General features: G+C 40.8%; 1 protein-coding gene across 4 annotated transcripts in view; it reads left to right on the forward strand.

Moving 5' to 3' along the window:
• Window positions 1–27,770, forward strand: part of Asah2 (N-acylsphingosine amidohydrolase 2) — a 116,538-nt gene that overhangs the window by 43,859 nt on the left and 44,909 nt on the right. For all 4 annotated transcript variants that reach the window (XM_040745595.1, XM_040745588.1, XM_040745602.1 and 1 more), the window contains 5 exons: window positions 6,274–6,450; window positions 7,812–7,939; window positions 9,286–9,363; window positions 23,350–23,470; window positions 26,214–26,339. In XM_040745595.1, coding sequence (XP_040601529.1) covers window positions 6,274–6,450; window positions 7,812–7,939; window positions 9,286–9,363; window positions 23,350–23,470; window positions 26,214–26,339 — 630 coding nt within the window. The remainder of the gene's footprint in view (window positions 1–6,273; window positions 6,451–7,811; window positions 7,940–9,285; window positions 9,364–23,349; window positions 23,471–26,213; window positions 26,340–27,770) is intronic.

The following is a 27,770-nucleotide window of genomic DNA, read 5'->3' on the forward strand; positions in this document are numbered from 1 at the left end:
CCTCAAATTTGTGGGAGCATTTTCTAGATTAATGATTGATGAGGTGGAGGCAGCCTACCGTGGGCAGCACCATCTCTGGGTAGACGGTCCTGTGTTATAATAACAGACCAAGTAAGCTGTGGGGGAGGGGAGAACAAGCCAGTAAACAGTGTTCTTCTATGGCCTCTGCTTCTGTTCTTGCCTTCAGGTTCCTGCCTTGAGTTCTTCCTCCAGCTTCCCTTTGATAATGGAGTACAACTATAAGCTAAAACAAAAACAAAATCAAAAAAACTGTTTCTTCCTCCACAAGTTACTTTTGGTCACTGTGTTTTATCATAGCAACAGCTCAACAGCAGACAGACTAGAATAGGGAGAGACCAAATGTAAGGGAAAGAATAATTGAAGAGTTGTGAAGGAGGGATATAGTCATCTTTTGGAGGGAACAGAAGAAATCCATAGAAAATATGGAGTAATATATGTAGAGATGTACCTAGATTGTTCATTGGTCATAACTATAGAGAGTCTGGAATGTTAGATTGATTTTAATTAATGTGGGTAATGTGGAATCTTAGGAAATACTTGGGTAGAGTAATGTCAATAGAGTTTATGTCAATAGGATGTTTAATTAGACAGTGATATTTCCTTTGGATTGGAATAAAGTGGAACTAGAGGGAAAGTCATAGATTGGTAGATTCTTTAACATGGAGACTCAATTGATGAGAGTCCAGGTGGGAAAAAAGTAGTTATACTAGGTATGTCAAACAGAAAATGTTTAATGCTATGGAGTTTTAGAAGGTGTTAGACAGCTAAAAGGGAAGTTAGGGCTTTGGGAAGGGTTGTTAGTCTCTTCCTGGCAATTTTCTCTCTATCATTTGAGACTGATCTTAATCCCATGGCATGAGAGTGAGACTACAAGGTGGTAGGATGTGAAGATAAATACCGGGACATGTGGGACTAAATGGGATAAACTCTAACCTATCTCTCATGATGAGCCAGGTACGTTCAGAAGAATCCATAGGTATTAACATCCCTCCAACTCTTTAAAGGAGGTATTATTATTACGAGATTAGAAAGACAGAGAAACCACATTACAGAGGCTAAAGTAGCTTACCCAAGGTTGCATGGTGAGGAATTGTTAGAGCTAGGCATTCCCATGCCACAGGCTGAGCTCATTACTACTGTACCACACTGCTTGTCTGAGGAATCAGAGATGCCTACAATTGGCAATGGTAGAGTCCTGACCAAAAGGTAGACCCTGGAGATGGATGAAGAAGTTCAGAGAGATGGTGGGTGGGATTCTAAATGCTCTTAGGTCAATAGTGGCCTTGGTTTAACTGCCTCTTTCTGCTTTTGCTCTCCTTGCAACCTGAGGCCCTGGGGGAAGGCTTTTATACCAATACACTCAGTTTCACAAGTCCAAGGAAAGGGAGAAGAAAAGTAACACGGTCAAGTATACAAATTAAGCAGATTTATGATATGGGGTTTTAGTCAGGTCTCCTCAGCTCTAAGACTGTGGAATGAAGATAGGGACGATATGTAAACAGCGAGGTGGGACAGGAAAACAGGATGCCTTTCTCTCTATTTTGATCATGTTCCCAAGAGTGCTAGCAGCAGAACGGAATAGAAAGGGAAGACAAAGAAGCGAGCAACAGACAGGACTGTAGCTGCTTTGTTCTGGGCAAACACAGCCTTCCTTTCTTGAAAGCAGAACACAGCTGTCTATAGCAGTTATTTGCAGGCATGGCTAGTGTGTCAGTATTTAATTTCTTTCACCTTAACTCCCTGTCAGAGGCTGTGGTTTAAGACATCTGTGAGCTTTCCATTGTTCTAAAATCCAAGTTTCATGATTGCTATCTTTCTTAAGAGCCCAATTCGACTTAGCATCAAGGAATGCATTTAGTTCTACAGCTTCTAAGTTAAAGTTTATTAGGGAGGACATGGATGACGTGCGGAGCTTTAAACTCTTCATCTTCTCCCAGTTTCTTGTCCTTGTGGAGAACTGTGAGAACATCGGCCTTTGGCTTTAACTCTGCTCCATGGTGGTCATTCATTGATCATCTTCCCTTCTGACAACGTTTTCTTCTCAATGAGTGTGGTAGCTACTGCCTAAAGGAATGCATGGGAGGGATAGGTCCTCTGAACTAGAGTTAAAGTCAAACAAAAGAGACACAGAAATTTGCTGGGATGGAGCTGAAGGCTACTTGGTCAGAAGTTTGTTCACTATGACTTGCCATTCTCTTTCCACAGCACAGTTGAGGTGAATACGGCATATTTGTTAGGGTTCTCTAGAGGAACAAAACTGATAGGATGGAAAATAAAAAAAAACCATATTGCTAAATCATCTTCCTTTGAAACAGTAAAAACAGCTGACTCACAGCCGAGAGGCTGAGAACCTGGTGATCACCGGGTCCCTGAGGCAGACTGCCTCAGCAGTGGAAGGAGCCAGTCCCACAATAGCTGTCTCAAGCTAGAGGGGCTGAGAACCTGGTAGGATCAGCAGTCTCACTCTGTTACTGGAGTCCTGTACAGTTCTGGGAGAGCCACTAGTCCTCAGTCAATGGCGGAAGCCTGGAAACATGGGTTTTAACATCAACAGAGGAATCTGTAGCAGCAGCAAACAGGGTAAATTAATTCAGCAGTGAAAGTAAAAGGTGAAAATTTCCCATCTGGGCTGCTATCCAAAGGTCCTGCTCACATTTACTGTAGCTCTTCCCATATAAATTAAGGAAATTAAGACAATCCCTCAATTGAGGATCCCTCAGGTAATTATTTCTTCTTCTCCTCCTTCTTTTTTAGATTTATTTTATTTCATATGAATGAGTGTTTACCTGTATGTGTGTATGTGTACCATATGTATGCAGTACCTACAAAGGCCAGAAGAGGGCATAAGCTCTCCTGGAACTGGAGTTATAGACAGTTATGAGCAGCCATGTGGGTGCTGGGACCTGAACCAGGGTCCTCTGCAAGAGTAGCAAGTGCTCTTAACCACTGAACCATCTCTTCAGCCCTCTATCTAGGCAATTCAAATTTGTGGCAAGTTGACATTAAAATCAGCCATCACACATGGTAATCTTGGGAGGCAGTGATACGTTAGTGAGGCAAAATACTTTACATGCCTTCTGTTTTGCTTCAGTGACCACAAAATTGAAACAAGACTGATAGAGCTCCATAGTTAAAGAAGTAGAAGAGAATAAACTGATTATCTTTGCAGGCTAAATATATCATAGCATATCAGTTCCTACCCTATTAGACCAATGGTATGCTAAAATTGGATGGCACTAACTCATGAGAGGCACTGCTAATGGTTGCTATGTGACTAATACTCTTTAAAAATTTATTATTCCTTCTTTAAAATTTATTATTAATTAATCAATTAATTGCTTTTTTTTCTACAGCTCAATTACAGTTTCCTCTCTTTCCTCTCCTCCCAGTCCCTCCCCAATAGCCCCCCCCCCCATTCACTCCTCTCTTTCCTTCAGAAAAGTTCAGGCCTTCCAGACATATCAGCCAGTCATGGGAAATCAAGTTGCAGCAAGACTAGACACCTTGTCTCCTGTTGAGGCTGGATGAGGCAACCCAGCAATGATTGACAGCTTTGTGGTATCATCTTAATGAAATGCCACAGAAAAGTAACAGTAATAGCGAATGTCAGATTGTAGGTGATTAAGCAGAATCATAATTAGCTACTCAGCAACATTACTATTTTTTTCTGTATTTTCTTGATGTCTCTGTGTGTTGTGTGTGCATGTGCATGCACATGTGCATATGTGTGTATGTATGTGTATTTACATATCTATATGTGTATGTTCATTGAATGACTAATGTAACCAACATTTACTAAAGTTCCTTTATCTACTGCTCAAGTTCAAAAATCTATTGGCTCAAGGCAGTACTGACTGCAGTGGGTTTCTGCGTATTTAAAAGCTCTGAATGTAGATCTCTGGAAATCTCACTAGTGTCAGCTCTCTCCTCAAGCCTATAATGACTCCATCTATTATGGTATCTCTCATCCTGCTCTCCTCTATTCTTACCTCGACTCAACCTTCCTCTTCCCCCATGCCTTCTTCTCTCCCTCTCTCTTTCCTGGTTCCCTCTCCCCTCCCCCCATGTTCCCAATCTGCTCAGGAGATCTTGCCTCATTCCACTTCTCTGGGAACCTCCCTGTTTCCTAGACTCACTGGCACTGGGATTGTAGGCTGACACTCTCCTGATCCCAACTGGCAAACTAAGCAGTAGTGGAGAGACTACATTAATAGCCCCTCCTTGATGATAAGGTTGATGACTACCTTATATGCCATCCTAGAACTTTCATCCAGTGACTGATGTAAGTAGAGACAGATACCCACAGCTAAACACTGAACTGAACTCCTGAAACCCAGTGGCAGAGATAGAGGAGTGATGAACAAAGGGGTCAAGACTGTGCTGGTGAAACCCACAAAGACAGCTGACTGGACAAGGGGAAGCTCTTGAACCACAGACTGATGGCTGAGAGGCCAACAGAGGACTGATCCAGACTCCATGAATGTAGTATCAGTGAGGAGGCTTCAGAAATCTATGGGGCCTTGGATAGTAGATCAGTGTTTACCGTGGCGTATGAATGAACTCTGGGCGTCCATTCCACATGGAGGGATGCTCTCTCAGCCTGGACACATGGGGAAGGGCCTAGGTCCTGCCCTGGATGAAATGACAGACTCTGGAGATCCCCCATGGAGGGCCTCACCCTCCCTGGGGAATGATGTGGGGGTTGGGAGGGGGGGCTGGGAGGGCTGGTGGAGGGACAAGGGAGGAGGGATGGGAGAGGGAGCTGGGATTGACATGTGAAGCATGCATGTTTCTAATTTAAATAAAAACATATATTGAGGGGAAAAAAAAGCCATGAATGACAGGGCTACTCACTCATGTGTCTAGCATATTAGTGTTGACAGGATGGTTCCTTCCTATGTGAGTCTTCCACCAGATTTCTGGGGTGACCTCACACATAGTAGGTGTTTTCCTGTAAACCAACAAGTGTGGCAGTCTGTGTCAGAGAACAGCCTTGTAAAATAAGGCTGCCAGGTCTTTGCAGAGTTGGTTTTCCGTATCTGGGATGCTTTCCTTGGAGATAGCATAAGCAGTGTGGTGACATATCACTTATAATTTATTAAAGCTTGCCTGAGGATTCAGAAAGCAAAGTCAGCCACAAGCCATAGAAGCCAAGCAGTGATGATACTCATCTTTAATCGCAGCAGCTAGAAGCTATGAGGTGGTGGTACACACTTTTAATCCTAGGACTCAGAATTAAGAGATAGAAGGATTTCTCTGAGTTCAAGGCTATTCAGGGATATGTGAGATCGAATCAGTCTAAAAGAACAACAGATCACAAACCTTTAATCTTAGCACAAGAGGGATGTAAAAGATAGGAGCAGGGTCTTCAGCAGTCAGTAGAAGGCAATCATTCTCCAGCCACACTGAAGATAGGGCTTTTGTTCTCCAGCCACACTGAGGAGAGGCAGGAGTTTGAGGCTTGGTGAAGAGCTTGGGCATGGATTAGCATACTCAGGCTGTAGTAAGAGCCTGAGTATGCTATGTAGTAGTGGTAAGAGCTAGTGGCTTGCTACTTTGCTTTTCTGTTCTTCAGCTTGAAGTTTGAACTCTGATATCAGTCTCTGGGCCTCTTGTTAATTTGTGTTACAAAGCAGCTTCTTTTTTTTTTTCCATTTAAACACCTACCCAACAGAGCCTTTCTCCAGGAAGACCCACCCGTCTTTACTCCTAGGTACCATTTTCCTTACCCAGCAATGTTTTCCTGCATAGAGTTCATCACTGTGTGGTATAATAGTACATAATTATTTCTGTATTTCTCTTTCATTGTAATAAAACACTTTTGAGGTTCACACTTACTGCGTTTCTATCTGTGAGAAATACTAGATTTTGAAAGAAGAATAGATAAAAGTTCTGGTTAGAGAGACATGGACCTTGAGTTTGGTCCCTGCTACTTCTTAGATTATTGGATTAATTTTTGTACATCAGTGTTCTCAGTTGAAAAATCAAGGTTGATGATAGCTACTTTGGGGGCTGTTATGAATATTTTAAATAATATAATGTACATAAATTATTTAGCCACTGCTATGCTGGCACATAGCAAGGCCCTACAAAATGTTAGTGCCTCCTGGCATTATTGAACTTGTTATTATGAGGGCTTGGAGGGCCGGACCACCAGAAAGGGAAGTGGGCGGGTCAGACCAGCTCTTCATAACCCTCTTTCCTGCTGAGATACCACAGGATTCTTAGTTCTGTGTTTTGCTTCCCTTCAAGGTCCTGAAGAGACTAGAGAGTAAATATGGCTCCTTGTATCGAAGAGACAACGTTATCCTGAGTGGCACTCATACACACTCGGGTCCAGCAGGATTTTTCCAGTACACTCTTTTTGTATTAGCCAGCGAAGGGTTCAGCAATCGAACCTTTCAGTACTTCGTGTCTGGCATCGTGAAGGTAGGTGAAGAAGCTCCCTGCTAGCTTCAGTTTATCATTCTCACAGATATTTCAGAACTGGTTTAGTGTATCACAGAGAAATTCCCTGGAGGACTGGGGGGGTCTGAGCTCAGTTTCGGCACCTATCTTTCTTTGTCTTTCCTGATGTTACCAGAGGCCGGTCTGTCTCTTTACAGCTCAGAAACTAATACTCAGGAATGATAGTGGGAGGAAAAGTGGAGAGGAGGATGCTACAATCTCCTCCCCCAAAAGGAGAGAGAACACCTTAGGGACTCAGCTGCAGCAGGGTTTTTAAAGGGAGGGAAAGGAGTCTCTGTGGGATGGGGCCAATATGCAGAAAGGCCACATGTGCATCTGGGGCTTTGTCATCCAGGGATCCCTTTCAGCTACAGAACCTTCTGCAGATCTTCTCCTCCCTGGGTTTGTTGCAAATATATTACTTTTCTATAGGCTAAACAGCACAGTAATTTTTAATGATTTGTGTTAGTTAGTACACAGAATTAATAACAACAACAAAAAGATAGGGTATCTGAAGGCCATTGGGCATCCTATTGATGCAAAGAAATATCCTTTAGCAGTCAATTTCTTAATCCTCTAAGCGTGGCTTTTCAGCAACTGACACACACTGCTCCATGACCCTATTCTTTTCTCTCTTTTCTCCCTCTCTTTGCTTCCTCATATCTGTCATCAGTCCCTCCTCCCAATTCCTCTCCCATTCCTGACTTGGACTCTCTACTCCTCTCTAGTTGTCTTCTAGCTTACCATCATTACTTGTGTGAGATTCTTGTCAGTGTTTTTCTTTAATTATTATTATTATTATTATTATTATTTGCATTTCATGTTTAGTCCTCTTTTTTTATCCACAAAATTAAGCCCTCATGCAGAGATTCAGCTGACAAAGGCAAGCTTTTCTTTACAGTATTTTTATATTGTGTTTAGCAATGTATTAAGATAAATGATTGAAAACAAAGAAGGTGATGGGGTTGAGGGGAAAGTTGAATACTTGTATGATAATACATTTTGTTCCAGAGTAGTAGGAGTCAACTCTCCCATTTTGGCCCAAAAATGCAAAATTTTTCATAACCCAGCAGTCCACAGAACCCAAGAGATGGAAATCTTTCAGGGTGTGTGGTTTATAAGTACCAAACATCCTCACCCATTGCCCTTCCCTTATTTTGACCCCAAAGGCCATTTGTGTTTACTTCCAGAAGGATACTGGCCCTGTGATTCTCCAGCCTTTACTGTAATGGGGGCACATTAGAAACAGCGGAGTTTGGCAGTAAGAGCTTCTGTTTGTATTGCTTATCAAGCTCCACAAAGATGCATAAACTTATGACTATTTATTTATTTTGAACTTTCAGAGCATTGAGATAGCACACGCGAATCTTAAACCAGGCAAAATCTTTATGAACAAAGGAAATGTTGCCAATGTGCAGATCAACCGAAGCCCCTCTTCTTACCTTCAGAACCCACCGTCAGAGAGAGCGAGGTGAGCAGGAACCATCAGGATAATGTGACTGTATCTCCTTCACTGGACAACAACAAATCTAAGTTGTGGGGGGTAGTGGGATCCCAGAAGAGTATTAAAGAAAACAACTCTAATATGTTTGTCTCAGGCAAGGAGAAACAAGAAATGAATGTAGACAGAGACATCAATTCTTTTCACCACCTCAGCACAGTTGTCTGTGGGAGACCCTGCAGAGACTTGAACCACAGTGGGCCCTGCAGAGAGCTACCGTTTCCTACTATGTAGCCTTTTGAGACTTCTCATCTAGGTTTGTTGGGTCTCAGGTTTTTTTTGGTCTATAAAATGGAGATTTCAATGTGCAAAGCACACCAATTAATAAGCAGGATTTTTCCCTATTATTCTATGTTATTTTATTGTGTGTTGCCCAAAAGCATCATCTTAGCCTGTCTGAGCTGAGCAAGGAAGGGTGAGAGAGAATCAGAGAGAGAGAGAGAGAGAGAGAGAGAGAGAGAGAGAGAGAGAGAGAGAGAGGGAGGGAGGGAGGGAGGGAGGGAGGGAGGGAGGGAGGGAGGGAGAGAAACACAGATCATTACTAAATGCAACAGCCAGTGGACATGAGGCTCTGTATCTTTTAGAGTGATAAGCCAGGCTTGTTAATGATGAGGAGACACACATGGGTACTGTGACAGCGTACAGTGACATTTCAGTTCTAATCTGACTGCTTAACAGCTTACATTTGTGTAGTTTCCAAAGGTACTTATTTTTAGAAGTTATCATCTTATTTCCTTCGAAAAGATGGAGAATTCTGAAGTTTCAGGTCTTGACAGGCCTTGATTTGCAATCTCTGTGTCCTTCTGATGAGAGTTCATTGAAAGTTGATATTAGTAGACATTTCAAACACAAATCCTGTTTGTAAGAGACACATCTGCGTTATATAGTATCATGTTATAAAATGTATTTTAGCTTCAGTTAGTTGATCTAGTGCCCCACCATTGATCAGAATTGTAAACTACAATTAGCTGAGGAATGAGGTATTGACTGCAATGTAGGGTTGCTCTTTACTGTGGAGTTCACTAAGAGACATTAAAATTTATTTGCTTATTATTGTTAGTGTGTATGTACATGTGTGTGCATATGTGTGTTGAGAACACTCATGTCATAGCACGTTGTGACAGTCAGAGAGCAATTTCTGAGAGCTGGTTCTCTCCTTTTCCCTTTATGAGTTCTGGAGATCACAGCTTTTCAGGCTTGCCTGGCTAGTACCTTTATCCATGAAGATATAGGTTTTGTGTCTGCTTCTATTGTTGGTAGCAGATTAGGGTCAGTCTCTGATATAAATTGACCATGTTCCTTTATTTTCCTGACAGGTATTCTTCAAACACAGACAAGGAAATGTTAGTCTTGAAATTGGTGGATTTGAATGGAGAAGACTTGGGCCTGATCAGGTAACCCACCCTCTTTCTTTTCCTCCTTCCCTCCCTCCCTCCCTCCCTCCCTCCCTTTCTCCTTCCCTCCCTCCCTCCCTCACTCCTTCTCTCCCTCCCTCTCTTTCTTCCTCTGCATGAGTGTCTCTTTATAATTACTTGGAAAATAAAAAGAGACTTGACAAGAGGCATCAAGTCCTGAGAATTAGTTGTGTAGTTCAGCATCAGGCACAACTGGGTTCAACTATGGGGCTCTGGTTACGGCTTTTCACCTCCAGGGGCTCAGCACATTACTTATAAATTAATTAATAGAAGGGTAACTCAGGTGAAGGATTTTAGTGGTAATCTCAGCATATGTGCACCTGTCTCATGATATAAAGATGCAGTGAGGTTATTTTGTTTTGATTTTCACTGCTAGAGATGGAGTTCAGAGTCTTATGCATGCTAGGCTTGTACTACCACCAAGTCGAACCCCTTTCCTTTATGGTTGTGAGACAGGATCTCATTATATAGCTTGAGGCTGGCTTGAACTGCTGTGTAGCCCAGGTTGGCCATGAACGAGCCATTCTCGTACCTCAGCCTACTGAGTGCTGGTGTATTCTACCATGGCTAGCAAGGCAGTAAGTGTTAATGTTTATCCCTTTATCAGTATCTAATATGTAAACTTCTGTGATGTATTTTTGTAAGAGGATAAAGTTTAATGAAGGACAATGCTCATTAGGTATAGAAGATGAACTGACATCACCCAAGCCAGGAGAAGAGGCAAAACTGTAGCTTAGCCCAGATTTTAACACGATTATGTGATTGGGACATCATTCGGGAAAGCATAGACCAAGTCTTCTTCAAAGAGAAGACATTTGTCTTCATATGCCAATGTGCTTATGTAATTGAAGTGATCTAGGAATTAGTAAGTGGACTAGCATTGGTCTAAACACCCTGACCTTTGGACTTACGAGTTACAAAAAAGGCCTTAGAAAGTTTCTGGGAATGCTTGGTGTTATAGTCAAAAGTCTTGGTTACTTCTGGACTGTCATGTTCTGCGCTATGTGACTTTAAAGATCCAATATATAACTGTCTTATTCCAAGCATACTGTGGGTTCAAGTGGGTCCTTCAATAGACTCAATGTGAGATAAAACAGACAAATGACATAAGATCAAGAAGATGGTCAGAACTGTTATATCCATTAAGGAATGATGACTGAATTAATGAATTGTGTTCATTAATGTTGCAAGGCATTGTGGGATATAGCACTGAGTTTTTCTCAAGAACAATTTTTTTCCAAGACAGGGTCCCTCTGTGTAGCTTTAGAGCCTGTCATGGCACTCTCTCTGTAGACTAGGCTGGCCTTGAACTCATGTCGATCTGCCTGCCTATGCCTCCCAAGTTCTGGGACTAAAGGTGTGTACCACTACAACCTGGCTCAAGAACATTTCTTGAGCTGAACTTGGAAGGAGTCAAGGATTTCTCAGGCAGATTTGAAAAACAGTGAGTTGGGTTAGAGTGTGTGTCCAGGACAGGTGTGGAAGGGAACGGAGCTTCAAGTTCTAGCTGCAGAGCACATCAGTACAAACTATTTAGGATAGGACTGACACAAAAACATACACCTGGAATTAGCTTTACAGAGTAGCTCACACTTGGTGGGCAAGGGGCCTTACCTGTGCTCCTTCTATTTAGCTCTTGGTTGAATGATTGAAGTCACGGTGTCCTCTGAATAGCTTTGGGTTATTCAGCAATGGCATCAGGTAATTGAAACAGCCAGCTTTGCTGCTGCTTTATATGTTACTGCTTTGCAGATCTGGAAGTCCCAGGGTCAACTGCCAAGATCTTAGTAAAGCTTCTTTATCTGCTATGCTTGATATCCTGCAGTAACTTGCCATTGTTTCTGCTGCTGCCATATGCTCTTCTTGACCTCACTGGTCCTTCCTCTTGTCACATAGTGATAACTGTCCTTTGAATACATTAAAAATGTTACAAAATCGATATGAGCAAAAATAGACATAGCCACTCTTCTCATAGGACCTGCAGCCCACTGATGGGAACAGAAGGCCTTTAAGTAGCATAAAATATACATAAAATGATTGGGCTAAACGCTAGGAATTACATAATTAAATTATAACGGACTCGCATGTTTAGAAAGGAATGGGTACAGAGCTTTTTTAAGGGAATTTGACTCTGTCAGACAGATCAGAGAATATTTCCCTGAGGAGTAACAATGGAACTGAAAATTGAAGACTATTAACTGAAAAATGGAGGATGAGAGGATCATTTAGTGTGCACAGAGAAGCACATACTGTTCCATTTGAACAACTGATAGGATATCTGTGTGTCTTCAGACCAGAGGACAAAGGGACAGGGTGTGGGAGACAGACTCATAGATTAGATATAAAGTGAAGATTTTTTATCTTGCCCAGTGTGATGATACATGCATCTCAGCCCAGCACTCGGAAAGCAGTCCAAAGTTTCAGTCCAGCTGGGTCTTCCTATGAGACCTTGTCTCAAAAAAGTCAAACTAAAAACAAAACCAAAATAAAATAGCAACAAAACCAGGAGAAATTTAAACCAAGAGAACAGGAAATCACTCAAGCATTCTAATCTGAGGTCAGGAAGGGGGACTGTTGAAGAGTTAGGGAGAGTGGGGACTTGAGCACTGAAACAGTTCTATGAGTCACACTGGTCCACAAGTCACACAAAATTCCGTATCTGTCAGTCTCCATTCCTCTGGTAGATCTGTGCAAGTGATATTTCTATTCCCCTCTCTACCACCAAGCAAAAGCACTAAGTGATCCCCCCACCCCCTGCAGACAGAGAGAGCACATTGGGGGATTCTGAACCATGAATTAAAATACAAGCTGTGCAGTGTATGTAAAATCTACTTGACGAGTTCTGAAAGTAGCGTCTGCCTATCTGTCAGTCAGTGCAGGAAGTAGACTGAGAGCTGAGAAATCCTGATGCCAGAGCATGAGAACTAAGAAAGGAAAACCATAGTTTTCTTTCAAACCAAACAAAACAACCTTACAAGGGCAGAGCAGATAGCCGAGTGCCAGTTCTGCAGAGTGACAGGACCAACCCCTCTTGCCACACAGGGGCCACTGTGAGCATGGCTGGGAGTGGCAGCTGGGAAAACGTGGACTCCTTTCCTCAGGTATGAAGCAAGAGGGCAGGCTTGTGCTTGCCTTCCTCCCCTTTGCAGAAGTAGAGTGCACTCTTCTCCCTCTCTCCCGCCTCCTCCCTTCTCATCCCTAGTCCCCTCCCTTCTCTAGCCCCTCCCCTTTGTTAGCCCCTTTCTTGCCTTCCCCCTCCCCTCCCTGTGAATACTTGCCCCCCCCCAGGCTTCTACTTTGTGTTTTGCAGATCCTTTAATTCTTACAAATGTGGCCCCTTAAGGGGGTGAAAGAACATTTTAGAAACAATGGAAGTACTGATGTGTGAAAACCCTTGGGATAATTAGTGTAGGAACTTTACAAAGTCCAATGTGTGGAAATTCCCAAATAATGTGGCCTTATAGGACTCAGAGACAGGGCATGTGCATGTAAATCTTGACTATGTGTATTATATATGGCCATCGATGACTGTGACTGTGTGAGTCACAGGTCTGGTTGTCTGTTCTTGGTGGCTCCCTCTTTGCTCCCCTGTCCACGTCCTGCACTGTTCACCTGGTATCACTCGAATAGCAGATGCTAAAACTTCAGTGGTGGCTTTTCAAGCAACGCGTTTAAAGTATTGAAACAGGTGTAGTGCTGTCCACAAACGCATGATGCTCCTGGCCCAGGTTCTCCAGTGATAGGGTTACAGTCATGCATTCCATGGCTTAGTTTACTAACCAGTCTTCATCTTTTTTTTTTTTTTTGTCCATTTCACATCATCTTTGTTTTCTCCACCAGCATTAGCTTGGCTTTGGAACACTCTGATCCCTGTCCCTACAGGTCTTTCCTGTCCTGCCTGCTTCTGAGTTTCTCTGAAAGCCACCACTGACTCTCTGCCCTGATCTTCCATCTGGGCCTTGCTCTTCTCCACACAGATGTTTGTGAGTTTGTGACTGTGTGTCTCCTGCCAGGTCTGATGATACATCCTCTTGGAAAGGGAAGGTGCCTGATACATCCTCTTGGAAAGGGAAGGTGCCTGATAAAGCCTTTCAGAGGCCAGAGTAATGACCCTTGACTGATAGCACACCTGTTTCCCAGCTTTGGAAAACAGAACCATAAAAACCAATTGGCAGAAGACCTTGAACTTGTTTGATTGTTGTGTACTTGGGAAGTTCTTAACAACAAGAAATCTGTGGCGTTATTTCTTTTTCCAACTCAAAGTTTGTTTTTCAGCACAGGAATAAAATGTGTTCACCATAAAAAACATATAGGAATGTAGACAGGAAAAATAAAAACAACTATGCAGTTATCCACTGTAAGCCCACTGTGATTAAGAGTTAATCTTCTTATACAAAACCGATCGACAACAAGTAATTGTGAATGAAAGAACATGTAATAGGGTGGTGTTTGCTTTCACTAAAACTTCAGTATACCATGAAATATATCAAGATGCTATGTTCTCACACTGAGATGGTGAAACAGATTCTTGGTTGGTTGTTTGATTTTGTGCCAACCCTCCACTTCTTAAATACTTTTTGCCTCAAAGTCTGTGTAGTTTTATTAAATATAATTAATTCAGTTCTTTGCAGGATAGAGATCTTAATGTATTTTTAAAAATCATTTTCCAATATTTTCTTGTTCTTTTGTTTGAGGAGGCTGCTTAGAAACTTTGTACTTTCTTTTGATTTTTTGAGACAGGGTTTCTTTGCGTAGCCTGAGCCTTGGCTGTCCTGGAACTTGTTCTATAGACCAGGCTGGCCTCAAACTCTCAAACATCTGTATGTTTCTGTCTCCCGAGTGCTGGGATTAAAGACATATGCCCCCCTGGCAGGGCCAATTTTGTTTTATACTTGACAATCTCCATTTTCCCACAAGCAGGTTCAGTCTGTTTTCAGAAACTGATTATTCTACATCTGGACTTTTGTGTGTCTCCCACTGTGTGTGATTTGCTTTTTGTCTTCAATACTATGATTCTGTCCATATCTCTGTTTTGTACTGAATGAGTTTTAAAAGTTGCCTTTATATGGCATATTGTAATTTTCAGTGACAGCGCACAAGGTGACAGTGTCTCTTGTTTCAAAAGACCTTGCCAGTCCCCCCTAATAAGCTGAAAGTACTTCTCTATTTCTGGTCCTGTGACATTAGTTGTGACATTGCCTCAGTGCTGGCTACAGTTTCATTTTATTTAAAAGACTTTCATACCCATACAGTTTTCAAATTGTGAACCCCAAGAAAAAAAGTCTTAAATAAAAATCACCTGTTGGTCTTGAGGATCAGAGTTAACTTCTATTAAAATTTTGTAGCATAGTCATCTAAACTTTCGCTAAACATGCTAGAAATTCTTTATAAAGTAGGATTTTATTATATATAAAGTTTTGCTAATTTTGTTTTTCATTTAGCATTACCTTACAAATATGTTTCAGTATTAATGCTTTTTATATCACCATTTTAAAATTATTTCATACTATTCCAAAATACATTCCATTGCATCTTGCAATTCAAATGTAAATACCACATTGTGTGGGAATGTATTTGATTAGTCATTGTGATAGCAATTCTTCAACAAATCTGCATTTGCCAGAAATTTCTTTCAGTTATTTCCTTGAAGTTGGGACCCTGAGCCAAGAGATTTCTTACAGCTGTTTCCTTGAAGTTGGGACCCTGAGCCAAGAGATTTCTTATAGTTATTTCCTTGAAGGTTGAACCCTGAGCCAAGGGAATTCTTAACTTTAAAGCTTGAACTATGCTTGCCAAAGAGTCCTATGCAAAGGTTCCCTTCTTATTCTCCTGCTGTAAAGATGAGCAGAGTGTTGCCCCTCAGACTCTTGGGTGTCATTGCCCATCATAAGGCCTGCCATGACATAGACTCAGGAAAATCAAAGTGCTATTGTTTTCCTTTGAATTTCTTCCATTCCTAGTTAGGCTGAATTTTCAGAAAACACTGTTGTTGACGATTTCCTGTTTTTCTTTTGTTGATTTCTTGGTCATACTATAAAGATAGAGATTTGTTTGTCATTACTTTATGGAATCCACCGAAAGTATCTCCCTGATATCATTACAGCAAAGGCCTTTCTTGGGCAGGATTTTCAAGGATGGAGAAAGGGATAGTTGAAAACATTCATCTCTTCTTGGGTGCAGTGATGGTGAAATTCCTCTGAAGATGCTGACTGATCATCAGTAAACTCAGGAGGCATCTGTTGGCTCTCACTGTCTTTCTCTATCTGAGCATTTTGGAAAGATTCAGGTTCTGTTTGGGTCAAATTATGATCTGAATAATGCTTCCAGTATAATTCAATAAGAGACTTCTTTTCTTGTCTTTCTCCCATATTTTCCAATGGGATGAGGTAAGAAGGATTGTAAAGGAGGTAACCTAGGTGTGTTCATTAAAATGATTCATGTCAAACACCACAACAGGCAGAACATGAAACTCCAGTAGCTTAACATAGTGAAGGTTTATGGAAATCTAGAGGATTGGTTGGTCCTTCGGCAAGCATGTCATTAGTCTGAACTGTTCACATGCCCCACCCTTCAAGTCAGTTTGGGAAATTGATGAGCATGTGAGTATTTAATGAGCATCTAATCTCTGCCACTAGAGGGCAGAGTTTCCTCATTTAATCATTTCATACTCCTTTATTGTCTTAACATGTGGGCTGCATGATTAATCTACTGTTTGTATTAACATTGCATTTATATTATTAGTCCCACAAATATATTTTTCTTAGAGAATTTTGTTTTCTTCATGATCATTGTTATCAGAATATCAATAGTACCACCAATGCCATGATGATGAACATATATATTCCATTCTTACTAAAGGCCAATCTTGGTAATACTCAACTTACATTAGTTTCTGTAATTGTCAAGTACTTGAGGTAGATATTGCTGTTGTGATTTTCATCCTAGACATTAAATTCTGTGGTTCAAATAGCTGAAAGCCACTAGTGTCTCATTCTGGAGTTGGTATTCTTAGACACACACACACACACTCTCTCTCTCTCTCTCTCTCTCTCTCTCTCTCTCTCTGTTTGTTAGTTTTTCTGGGATGCTAATCACAGATAGAAAGGACCTCAAATAACAGAAGTTTGTTCTGTCATTTATCAAGGCACTGACAGGGTTAATGTTGTCCTTTGAGGGAGAGTCAATGAAGTGCTGTTTTGTTTTTTTTGGAGACAGGGTTACTCTGTGGCTTTTGGAACTAGCTCTTGTAGACCAGGCTGGTCTTGAACTCACAGAGATCCGCCTGCCTTTGCCTCCCGAGTGCTGGGTTTAAAGGCATGCGCCACCACTGCCTGGCCTGAAGTGCTGTTCTGTAAAGGGAGGCTTTTCCTTGCTAGCCACTTTGGTTTATCACCTGCCAGTCGCCTGGACTCTGCCGCATTGTAGTCCCCAAATAACACACAAGACGCTGTATTAATTATGAAGCTGTTGGCCTTGCTTTGTTCTTACTGGCTAGCTATGACTTAAGTAATTACCCCATAATTGTTAATCTAAGTATGTCTCTTACCAGAGAAGTTTCCGGGCTTCCTACCCCATGGCGCTACATCTTGACTTCCTGTGTTTCTCCTACCCAGAGTCCTCCTTGACTCGTAGTCCCACCTATCTTGCTTCCCTATTGACCAACAGTGCTTTATTGACATATACACAGAACTTCCCCAACATCTCCTCTTTTCTGTTTGAACAAAAAGGTCTTAACTTTAACATAGTCAAATTATATGTAACAGAACAGTTATCAAGTAAGAACACAGTTACAATATTTTAGCAAGATTTAAAGAAAATATCATCCATCCCATCCTTGTGAGTCCAAAGTTTTATATGTAGCTTATCTTTTATCATAACTAAGGAAAACTATAATTATAACTATCTGCCTTCAACTCTATCAAAGACCACAGAAGGATAATATATAAACACTAGGATTGACAGAGACATATTGCTGTCTGGACAGTCACCTAAAGTTCCTCTGTAACATTGGGGCATCCATCTTCAGCCCATAGGCCACAGTGTGCCGAGAAGATTTCTTAGCAAAGCAGGAAATTTCAAACTGTCCATCTGCATTGGCAGTCTGTCAGTCATTTATCTGTGTCCTGCAGAAAGTCTCGTAGACTCTTCCATGAAGCAGGAACCCTGTAGGACTGTTTGAGTTCAGCAGTCACTTTCCTGTGGGTCCTGCATGTCCAGTTTATACAGCAACGGTCAAGCAGTCTGGGCAAGAGCAGTTTCTTGCCCAAATGGCTAATCTTGCTATGTTGAAAGCAAACTCCATAACGAGTTTCTTCAATGCCCATCTTCCTCTCAGACGTAATTGGTGCTGCCAGGAGCAGACATTTCTCACTGTCAAGAAAAACCCTAAACCATTTTAAATGTCTTTTTCTGAAGGTCTTTGAAAGGTTTGAAGACTCTCTATCTCAAATATATCTCTGTATATCTAGAAAACCTAACTTACCTAACAATAAGATCTGACTATTATAAGTAACTATCTATAGTCTTTATTGAATTATGCATTGTGTTTTAAAAGATCAGTATAAGCACAATACTTAATCAAGAGGAGAAATATACACATCACAAAATTGACCTTGAATTTGTTTCAATAAATGAAAAACCATACCAATACAAAGTACTCATTTCCATACCATAATCCCCTTCTTCCTTTAAAAAGAGATTGGTTGTGATCGTTAACCAATTATAAGCAACCCCATTTAAATGAAAACAAAGATTTATAAACAAGATGGGAATTAGGACGTCGCTCATTCCAAACTGCTTCGTGCTGGAAGGGGGCGCCGTTCATACCATGGGGATTATGACAAAACTCAAAACCTGTATAAGTCCTTATTTTTCTGGTCTGTAAGGCTGCATCATCTTAGCTGTTTTAGATGTTGAATCACTTGGGCCATTGCTTCCGGGGGTCTTGGTTCATCAAACCACAGAAGCCTGGAAGGAATCTTCAGCTTTTTATTTTCTGTGAAAACACAAATAAAATATCTTTTCTAAAGTAACATATCCTTATACTTAAATTTTGAAGTCAAGGCATTTTCAAAAGATATAATTTGAATTAATTTAGCAGCATTTATAATCAAGTGTACTTTAGCAGTTTTTCCTTTCTGAGCAATCAAAAAACTGAAAAACACAATAGTATACAGTATCTAGACTCTCTGTGTATTTTCCATCTTTACGTGGCTTATTTATTTATTATTATTATTCTATTTCTTTTACTTTGATTTATTCTTCTCTGAGACAGGGTTTCTCTTTGGAAATCTGCCTGTCACTGCCTCTGCAGCTAATCCTACCGGCATGCGCCACCACAGCCAGCTTCTCTGTTTTTATTTGCCACTATGCCGTTTTTCTTTATCTCTCTCAATCTTTTTAAACACACTATAGACCTTTAGAGGTTTTTCTTCATCCAAGTCTGACTTTACTGTAAATCTTTATGTTTTTCTGGCCACGTGTCTTATCTGTTAAAACCGCCGCTGTTTAAACTGCAGTTTTTCCAAGATGGTGGGCGTAAGCGTGATTCCAGCTCATTGCCTCAGTCTATGCTCGGAGATGTGGTCACTGCCACTTCCGGCTGTATGCACACACCTTTTAATTGTTAGCAGAGACTCTTAAAACAACCTTGATTTTTTTTTTTAATGCTGAGTCAGGAAGACTCCCTTAAGCAAGCCGCGTGAGTCTTTGCTTGTCGCTAGCAAAATAGAGCACACCTGAGAAAATGCTGCTACCAAGAACCCATGCTTTTCTCCATTCTTTTGTTTCTAAAATTCCCTTAAATCTTTTGTTGTTCTACATGGAAATTCATCATCCCATTCCTGATCACCATTATATAAAGAGAAGCCTTCCCGCCAGCCTGGTTCCAGAGCCACATCAGTCCCAAATAAACCCACAGGAGGCTATATTAATTATGAAACTGTTGGCCTTGCTTTGTTTCTTATTGGCTAGCTCTGACTTAAGTAATTACCCCATAATTGTTAATCTAAGTATGTCTCTTACCAGAGAAGTTTCCGGGCTTCCTACCCCATGGCGTTACATCTTGACTTGCTGTGTTTCTCCTACCAAGAGTCCTCCTCGACTCCTAGTCCCACCTATCTTGCTTCCCTATTGGACAACAGTGCTTTATTGACATATACACAGAACTTCCCCAACACTGTTCTTAGCTCACAGTGGTTGCCATTAATCCCTGGCTTCCTCACCTTGTGGACATACCACTCCAGGCTGCCTCCATGCTCTCGTTACCTTTCTTTTTGGGCTTTGGCCATCACTTTTTGTTGTTGTTTGTTTTGTTTTTTTCTCTCCTTCAGTGTCAGCAATTAAATGTTGTGACGTGCCCAACATTTTAATAGCATATGTTTCAATGGGAAGAGAAGAAAAATATATTTCCTTTTTCTGTAGTTCAAATGATATTTTGAGTACTTATTGCACGTGAGCAGTTGATTTTTTCTAAGCCCTAAAATAGATGAAATCAATAAGTTAAATCTGTAGTCTAATCAGGAGAAATTCTTAGCATTTGATTTCTCCATAGACATTAGTGTATGTAATTATGACTTCTTGGGTATGTAAAACATACAAAAATGTGTGTTCCTTGGGAAGTAACATATTAGCAGTTACACTGTATGCTTTAAATGACTTGACATTGGTGGACTGCATGGTCCAGTGACTTCTCTTTTGCTCAGGCTCTTCTGCTCTGGCTCCTGATCACCTATGCATTCTTTGAACATATCTTTTCACTTCTGTAGCCTTTGCATTTCCTTCTCTTCTCTCCCGAGTCCTTTACCACACTTCTGCTCAGTCTTTACAACAAGCTCATACATTATATCCTTTCTCAAGGCAAGATGATGCCCCATTTGTATTGAACTCGTAAGTGAGTGAGTAGAGGGGAATGAACCAGTGTTCCATGATGGGGACCTGGATTCATAGTCCTGCTTCTTGATGTGTGACTGTGAGCTTGACCAGGCCACTCAGATGCTTAGTTTACCTATTTGATCATTATTTCTGACTAAAGATGGATCTGAAGTCCTTTGCCTAGAACATGGTGGATAACAGTCAATGTTGAGAGAATTGTTTGTTCTGTTGTATAGTGGTCAAATTGTACTCACCTCACTGTAAGCAGATCAGATGTCAGTATTTTGGATGAGAAGCCATGAGCCTTCCAAATCCAATAAATGAAATGTTAAAACAGCAGAAAAATCCATCCAATAGGGAAATGGTTGACTTGAATTTCTTTCATGTTTTAAGAGGAAAATGGAGACTGAGGGAAAGATGGAGGGAGAGAGAGGGAAAAGAGGAGAGGAGGGAGAAGAGGGAAAGAATGGGAGGTGGGAGAGAAGAGGAGATGAAGGAAGAGACCTAGGGTTATCTCAAATATAGAATCTTGCAATCTAGAGGGTGAGCTTAGGGTGTCTTCAGTGTTCACACCTTTACACAGTGGTTAATAGACATCTTGGGGACAGAATTATTCTTAGAGACTGATAATTTTCCAGAAACTTATTGTATTTAGTAATTTTTGGAATTACTTGAGAGTCTGAGGCAGGAGGATCTTAAGTTATTATTATTATTTTTTAATGAAAAGGAAAAAGCTACACTGGAAAAGTTTAGCATCAATTTAGAGCAGCTAGTATGACAATCTTCATGTAACTATACTTGACTTTGATATAAATGAAATATTCTGCCATTCTGTTTCATTCTTTCACTCTCACTTTTGTTTGTTTTACTAGAAAAGAGGGGAGCTGTGCAAGGTAGCAGCTAGATTCTAGCACTACATTCTTGCAATTATAATAAAAATAATTTCTTAAAAGGGTTTAATAGCGAGTCTATATTGGATAAAGTTTTGAAAAGTATGTGTTTGTTTAATTAATTTGTGTGCATGCATGTGTGTTTGTGCATAGTTTAGGACCATGCACATGCTAAGTAAGTGCTCTATCATTGAGCTATATTGACAGTCCAATAAAGTCTTTTTCCTATCACTTTTGTTTAAATCAGAATGTAAAAACTGAATACAGACTGTATTTTTGAATATGCATATTGTTTAATATGCTTAATATGTGACAATTCTGTTTCTGTGCTATTTACTACTAAAGAATTGTAAAGGCAACTACTATGTAACTACTATTATATACACATATTACATACTATATATTATTTTACACACACATATATACATGCATATATATGTATATATATGTTATATATATATATATATATAGAGAGAGAGAGAGAGAGAGAGAGAAAGAGAGAGAGAGAGAAATATTTGTGTATGTGTGTGAAAGAGTTAACCACATCGACTTGCCCTCCCATGAAGCAATAGTTGGCCCATGCCGGTTGGAGACTTTCAGCTCCTGTAGACTCTTTCATTCTTTCTCACAAACACAAGGCCCCATTGTACCAACAAGAACAACTTCTTTATGCTGCCAGCCTAGTGCATAAAGCCTTGATGAGCTTCAAGCCACCATTCCAACCCCACCTCTACTATCAGGCGATGAAAATGAAGGACTTTAAATGGATCTTAAAGTCCTAAAACATCCCGAATCTTTAAATAAATGTTTACTTTTGTGTACTGTTTTCACTTAGGTAGTGACATAAGCTAAATGTTTAGATTTTTCCAGCATAAGACTGGATCCTCAAGAGTTTAAAAACTCCTAAATTAACCTGAGACTCCATGACTCAACATTTCTCTTTATGTGAGCATTTTAGTTCATCTGCTCTTCTGCCTTGCATTCTGTATTAATATCTTTCCTTATCACTTTGACAAAATGCTCCAAGGGAAGAACACAGGAATGATTTAGTTTCCTCACAGTTTGACGGAGCACAGTCTAGCATGGCAGGGAAGTCACAGCAGAGGATGACTGTGGCCTCATTTCATGGCCGAACAGGAGGACAGGGTTTCAAGCCAAGTGCCTACAGCCCTATATCTGTGATCTAGGCCCCATATCCACAGAGATCCATGCTCTCCCAGAACAGTACTATCTGTTATAGGCTAAGTTTTCAAACACATGACTCTGTGGGAAAATTTTCACATCCAGACCACAACAACAGCTTCTTTCACCCGCGTGAAGGTTTGATTTTTAAGGGCTTCTAGGCAAGCTGCCATAGGACACTAGTCTTCTATGACATATGGGCCATCATTTTGATTCTCTGTGTCACCTATGCAGATGGAGGCAAACAGCCTACCAATGTTGTGAAATAAAGTAACAGATGTGTAATTAGCTTGTAAACTGTATGGATCTATATTTTAACTAGGCATTACTGTGCATAAGGGCATGCTGAATTATACATAACACACTCTCTTATATCCTCATTTACTTACTCTGCTGTTCCTTGCTCTGTAATGCCCTTCAAAGTAATTGCTAGCAATCTGTGTCTGAAATGCCTTTGTGCCTGTTTTTTTATAATATCATTTGTCATTCCATATTAAGGTCATTTGTTCACATCTCTGTCTTTGATGAGATTCTGAGAGAAGCCTTCATTTATTCCAGGCTTGGCATACTGCTAACCCTCAGTGTCTACTGAATTGAATTGGGTGGATCTGAATAATTATTATCTTTGTGTCTGTCTTAAAGGACAAAATCCATGTCTATCCAATTATTCGAAGTATCCTTGGGTAACTGACCACCCTTGGAATTTGTTAAAAGTGTTTTTGAAGATAATGATGATGCAATATTTCATGAAAATGGAGTTCTGTATTTTTCACAGCAAATGATCATAAATCTTGGGCATATTATTTGCAATTTTATCTGACTGACAGTGAAAGAATCTGGATGCAGGATGCTTAGAATTTGAGACATTTTTATGTGTTTCACTAGTTCAGTAGGTGGCGGATCAGTCTCACAAAATACTTTTATGTGCTGCGAAAGACTGAAGCCTTTGAGAGAAGATGTCACCTTTGGTCCCACTTCTTGGGCTCTCTTGATGAACTTAGAGCTCTCTTCTCTTTTACAGCTGGTTTGCCATCCATCCTGTTAGCATGAACAATAGCAACCACCTTGTAAGTAGTGACAATATGGGCTATGCAGCTTACTTATTTGAGCAAGAGAAGAACAGAGGCTATCTACCTGGACAGGTGAGAATAATGTCACTGAAATCTTCATCTTGATTCAAATTTCAAGTATAAAGTGTTCTCATGGGCTTTATGAATATACTTGAATAGAAAGAATTTGCTGGTCTGGAAATGGCTCAGTTGTCAAGAGTATTTGCTACTTTTATAGAGGACAGGGCTTGGTTCCTTGCATCCATATCAGGAGCCTCATAACCACCTACAACTCCAGTTTCAGGAGATCTGATCCCTCTTCTAACCTCTATGGGAAATGCTCATGTGCACATTTGTCTGTCTGTTTATTTATCTTCTCCCAGCGTGGAAAGAAATGTTTCAAATAATAAAGTCACTGTTCTTAGTAGCAGATGTTTCTTATATTGGTGGTTTCATAAATTTACAATCAATTATATGAGAATGATCATTTCTATATTCTTGTAGGCTGTGATAGTCTTCGATTGGGATGGTAATATGATTCACTGCACTGATGTTAACTTTAATTCTTAGTGCTATAAGATTGCTGTATACCTTCTTAGTGGTGTAAAACAATGAATGGAGACATATTACTAGAACTTTGTATTGATTCAGGTTTTCCTAAAGAAAAATTCCTTCCAAGGACTTTATTTTTCCAATAACACGTAAGCTGGGGAGATGTCTCAGCAGTTAAGAGAACTGGCTGCTTTTCTAGAAGACGCAGGTTCAATTCCCAGAACCCACATGGCAGCTCACAGCCATCTCTACCTCCATTCCCACTGGCTCTAACTCCAACATCACATTCTGGCCTCCCCCAGGCACAGCATGTACATGGTACATGAACATACAAGCAGGCAAATACCCATGCACATTTAAAAAATATCTAAGCCCCAGAAACTCTAATCCATGACACCTGTGACCATGAAACTCATCTACTATGAGAGATCTGAAATAAGGAAGCCAATTGACTTACTACAGGAACTCTTAAACTATGGGTAACTAGTGACTGCAGAGAGGCACCGTTCTGCATGGCCACTTGATGCAAACACCAGATGTAGAAGAATAAAAATGATAAGAGTCAAAAGTCATAGTGACCTCATTTTAAAAATCAGATCTTTTAGCTCCTTTATAGACAAAACTCTACTTTCCCCCCTTTTTTTAAGCTTGCATTGATTTTTCTGCCTTATTTTTCCCTCTGTCCTCCTTGTTCCCATTCCTTCCTCCCTTTCTTTCTTCCTCACATTCATTCTCCCCCCTCCTTTTTTCTTTTTGAGAAGGCCTTGCTAAATTCTAGGATAATCTTGAATTTATGATCTTCCATCTTCAGTCTCCAAATTTTCAGGATTCCCAGTGTGTACTACCAGGCCATTTGGGGAAAGAGGTTCTCTTTTACACTTAAAAGGGTCATTGATCCATGTCTTTCTCTAAGAAAGCTGGAGATGTTTATTAGAAACTGTGGAAGAGGTGGGTCAAGACTGATGCCTGGTCTGTCTCTAATCTGGTTGAAGAAAGGAGGAGCTCACAGGGGCAGCCTAGATGATGACTTCAAGGAGCTCATAGGGGACTAGCCTAGGTGATGACTTCAAGGAGCTCACAGGGGACTAGCCTAGGTGATAACTTCAAGGAGCTCATAGGGGACTAGCCTAGGTGATGACTTCAAGGAGCTCATAGGGGACTAGCCTAGGTGATGACTTCAAGGAGCTCATAGGGGACTAGCCTAGGTGGTGACTGTCAAGGAGTTCACAAGGAAGCAGCCTAGGTACTGACTGTCAAGGAGCTCACAGGGAAGCAGCCTAGGTACTGACTGTCAAGGAGCTCACAGGGGACTAGCCTAGGTGATGACTGTCAAGGAGCTCACAGGGGACCAGCCTAGGTACTGACTGTCAAGGAGCTCACAGGGGACCAGCCTAGGTACTGACTGTCAAGGAGCTCACAGGGAAGCAGCCTAGGTACTGACCGTCAAGGGCAAGTAGACTTCTGGGCTTCAGGCAAAGTACCAGACACTAAATGGATGGCTCTACATTTTGTAATTTAATGTACTCTGCATTTCTTGTCAAATTGTGTGCATTAGAGGGAGGGATGCCTTTGCAAGACTTCTTTGGAGACTTTTGTTGATAACTGGATTATTTTCAGTAATATGATCAAAACACATGCCTTTTTGGAAAACAAAAAAATTTAAGAAAAAAAGTACAAGAAGCCAGGTGGTGGAGGCACATGCCTTTAATCCCAGCACTCAGGAGGCAGAGGCAGGCGGATCTCTGAGTTGGAGGTCAGCCTTGTCTACAGAGTGAGTTCCAGGACAGCATCCAAAGCCACAGAGAAACCCTGTCTTGAAACCCCCTCCCTCAAAAAACAATAAAATAAATTTTGTTTAGAAAACAAAAAATTCTCAGAATATTGTTTATCATTTTTATTGTCTGTATATGACTTTGTTTGAGGGCTGGGGAGATAGTTCAGTTAGTAAAATACTTCCTGTGTCTGAACTGAATGCCCAGCATTCAAACCAAAGTTTGGGCATGCTTATAATCTCAGCATTGGAAAGGCAATTACAGGTAGATCCCTGGAGTTCACCGGCAAGCCAGCATTCTCTAATCAGTGAATGGTCAGTTTGTGGAAGATTGTGCCTCAAAAGCAAACAGCTGAATGAGGAGGAGCTTCTGAGGAGTGATACCTGAGTTGGACTTCTGCTCATAACCACATATGTGTCCACATAGAAGTTTTATAAGTGGATTGAGTGTTTGTGTCTAAATAGAAGAAAAATAATAAAAGAAAAAAGGTAACGGTGCATTTATTTTGGCAGGGACCCTTTGTAGCAGGCTTCGCTTCATCAAATCTTGGAGATGTGTCCCCCAACATTCTTGGCCCGCATTGTGCCAACACGGGAGAGTCTTGTGACAATGAAAAAAGCACCTGTCCTGTCGGTGGGGTAAGTAGTAAGGGCACATTCACTTCATGTTTGAATATTCATCTATAACATACAGATGTGTTGTTTTCAAGTATACACTGGCTGTTGGTCTCTAGTCTCCACTCCTCTCTGAAGCATTTACCTAACTTCTCTAAGTTTTAAGTGGGTTGTCTAAGTTTTCCATGGTGATGTCAAATGCAGAGGGTAATAATGTGTACTTCCCTGAACCTGGGCTGCTTAAACTATTTTACCTTGTAGTATTTGCATTTTCAAGTTTGTACCCCAAACTGCCTGCTATGACATTTCTTATGGATTGTAAACATGTAGTTTTTTAAAAATAGATTTTCTTTTTTCCCTTTAAAATGAAAGATTAGTCTTTCTATAAAGCATCAAATAGCACAGATATAGACAGGAAATATTGAGAGTCCTTAAGTGTAGTGGTTTAGTGTGAATGTCCCCATAGGCTCATATGTTTGAATGTTTGGTTCCCAGTTGGTGGAACTGTGTGGGAAGGATTGGGGGGTGTGGCTTCGGAGGTGTGTCACTGAGAGTGAGCTTTGAGATTTCAAGACTCAGGCTATTTCTTGATTCTCCCTCTGCTCCTGCTTGTGGATTAAGATGTGAGCTCTAAGTTGTTGTGCCCTCATTCCACCACCATAACTCTTCCATAAGCTGTGAACCCAACCAAACTTGCCTTGGTCATGGTGTTTTACCTTAGCAATAGGGAAGTGACTAAGACACTAAGTACCGCTTGCTTCTTTCATCCTCAGCGATTGCTACTCACTCTTCTTCCTTTGTGTGTGCATGCACCCACAAACATGTTTTATGATTTATTTATGGATTCTAGGGCTTAAGTTTCCCAATATAATTTCCTTCAGAAATTGTTCTGTATCTATATCTATGTGGCAAATTTGAAGGTTAGTCATTAAGATTATACTATCATTTATTTATTTAACTCCTTTCCCACAATTCATTTCAGTCTGAGCTTTCACTCAGCAGCAGATGCTGACTTCCTAGTTCTTTTTTTTATTTTTAAAATTTAAATTAGAAACAAGCTTGTTTCATATGTCAATCCCAGCTCCCTCTCCCTCCCCTGCTCTCCAGCCACCCCAACCCTCCTAACTCCCTCACCCAATCCATACTTGACTCTCCAGGGAGAGTGAGACCCTTCATGTGGGATCTCCAAAAAGTCTGTCATACCATCCAGAGCAGGGCCTAGGCCCTTCCCCATGTGTCCCGGCTAAAAGAGCATCCCTTTATGTGGAATGGGCTCTCAAAGTTCATTCAGATGCCTGGGACAAATACTGATCTAGTACCCAAAGTCCCAAAGATTGTCAAGGCCTCCTCATTGACATCCACATTCGGGGCATCTGGATCAGTCCCATGCTGGCCTCTCAGTCATCAGTCTGGGGTTCATAAACTCCCCCTTATTTCAGGTCAGCTGTGTCTGTG

This window comes from Mesocricetus auratus, unplaced genomic scaffold (assembly GCF_017639785.1).
Source record: "Mesocricetus auratus isolate SY011 unplaced genomic scaffold, BCM_Maur_2.0 Super-Scaffold_4256, whole genome shotgun sequence".
Taxonomy (NCBI): Eukaryota; Metazoa; Chordata; class Mammalia; order Rodentia; family Cricetidae; genus Mesocricetus; species Mesocricetus auratus.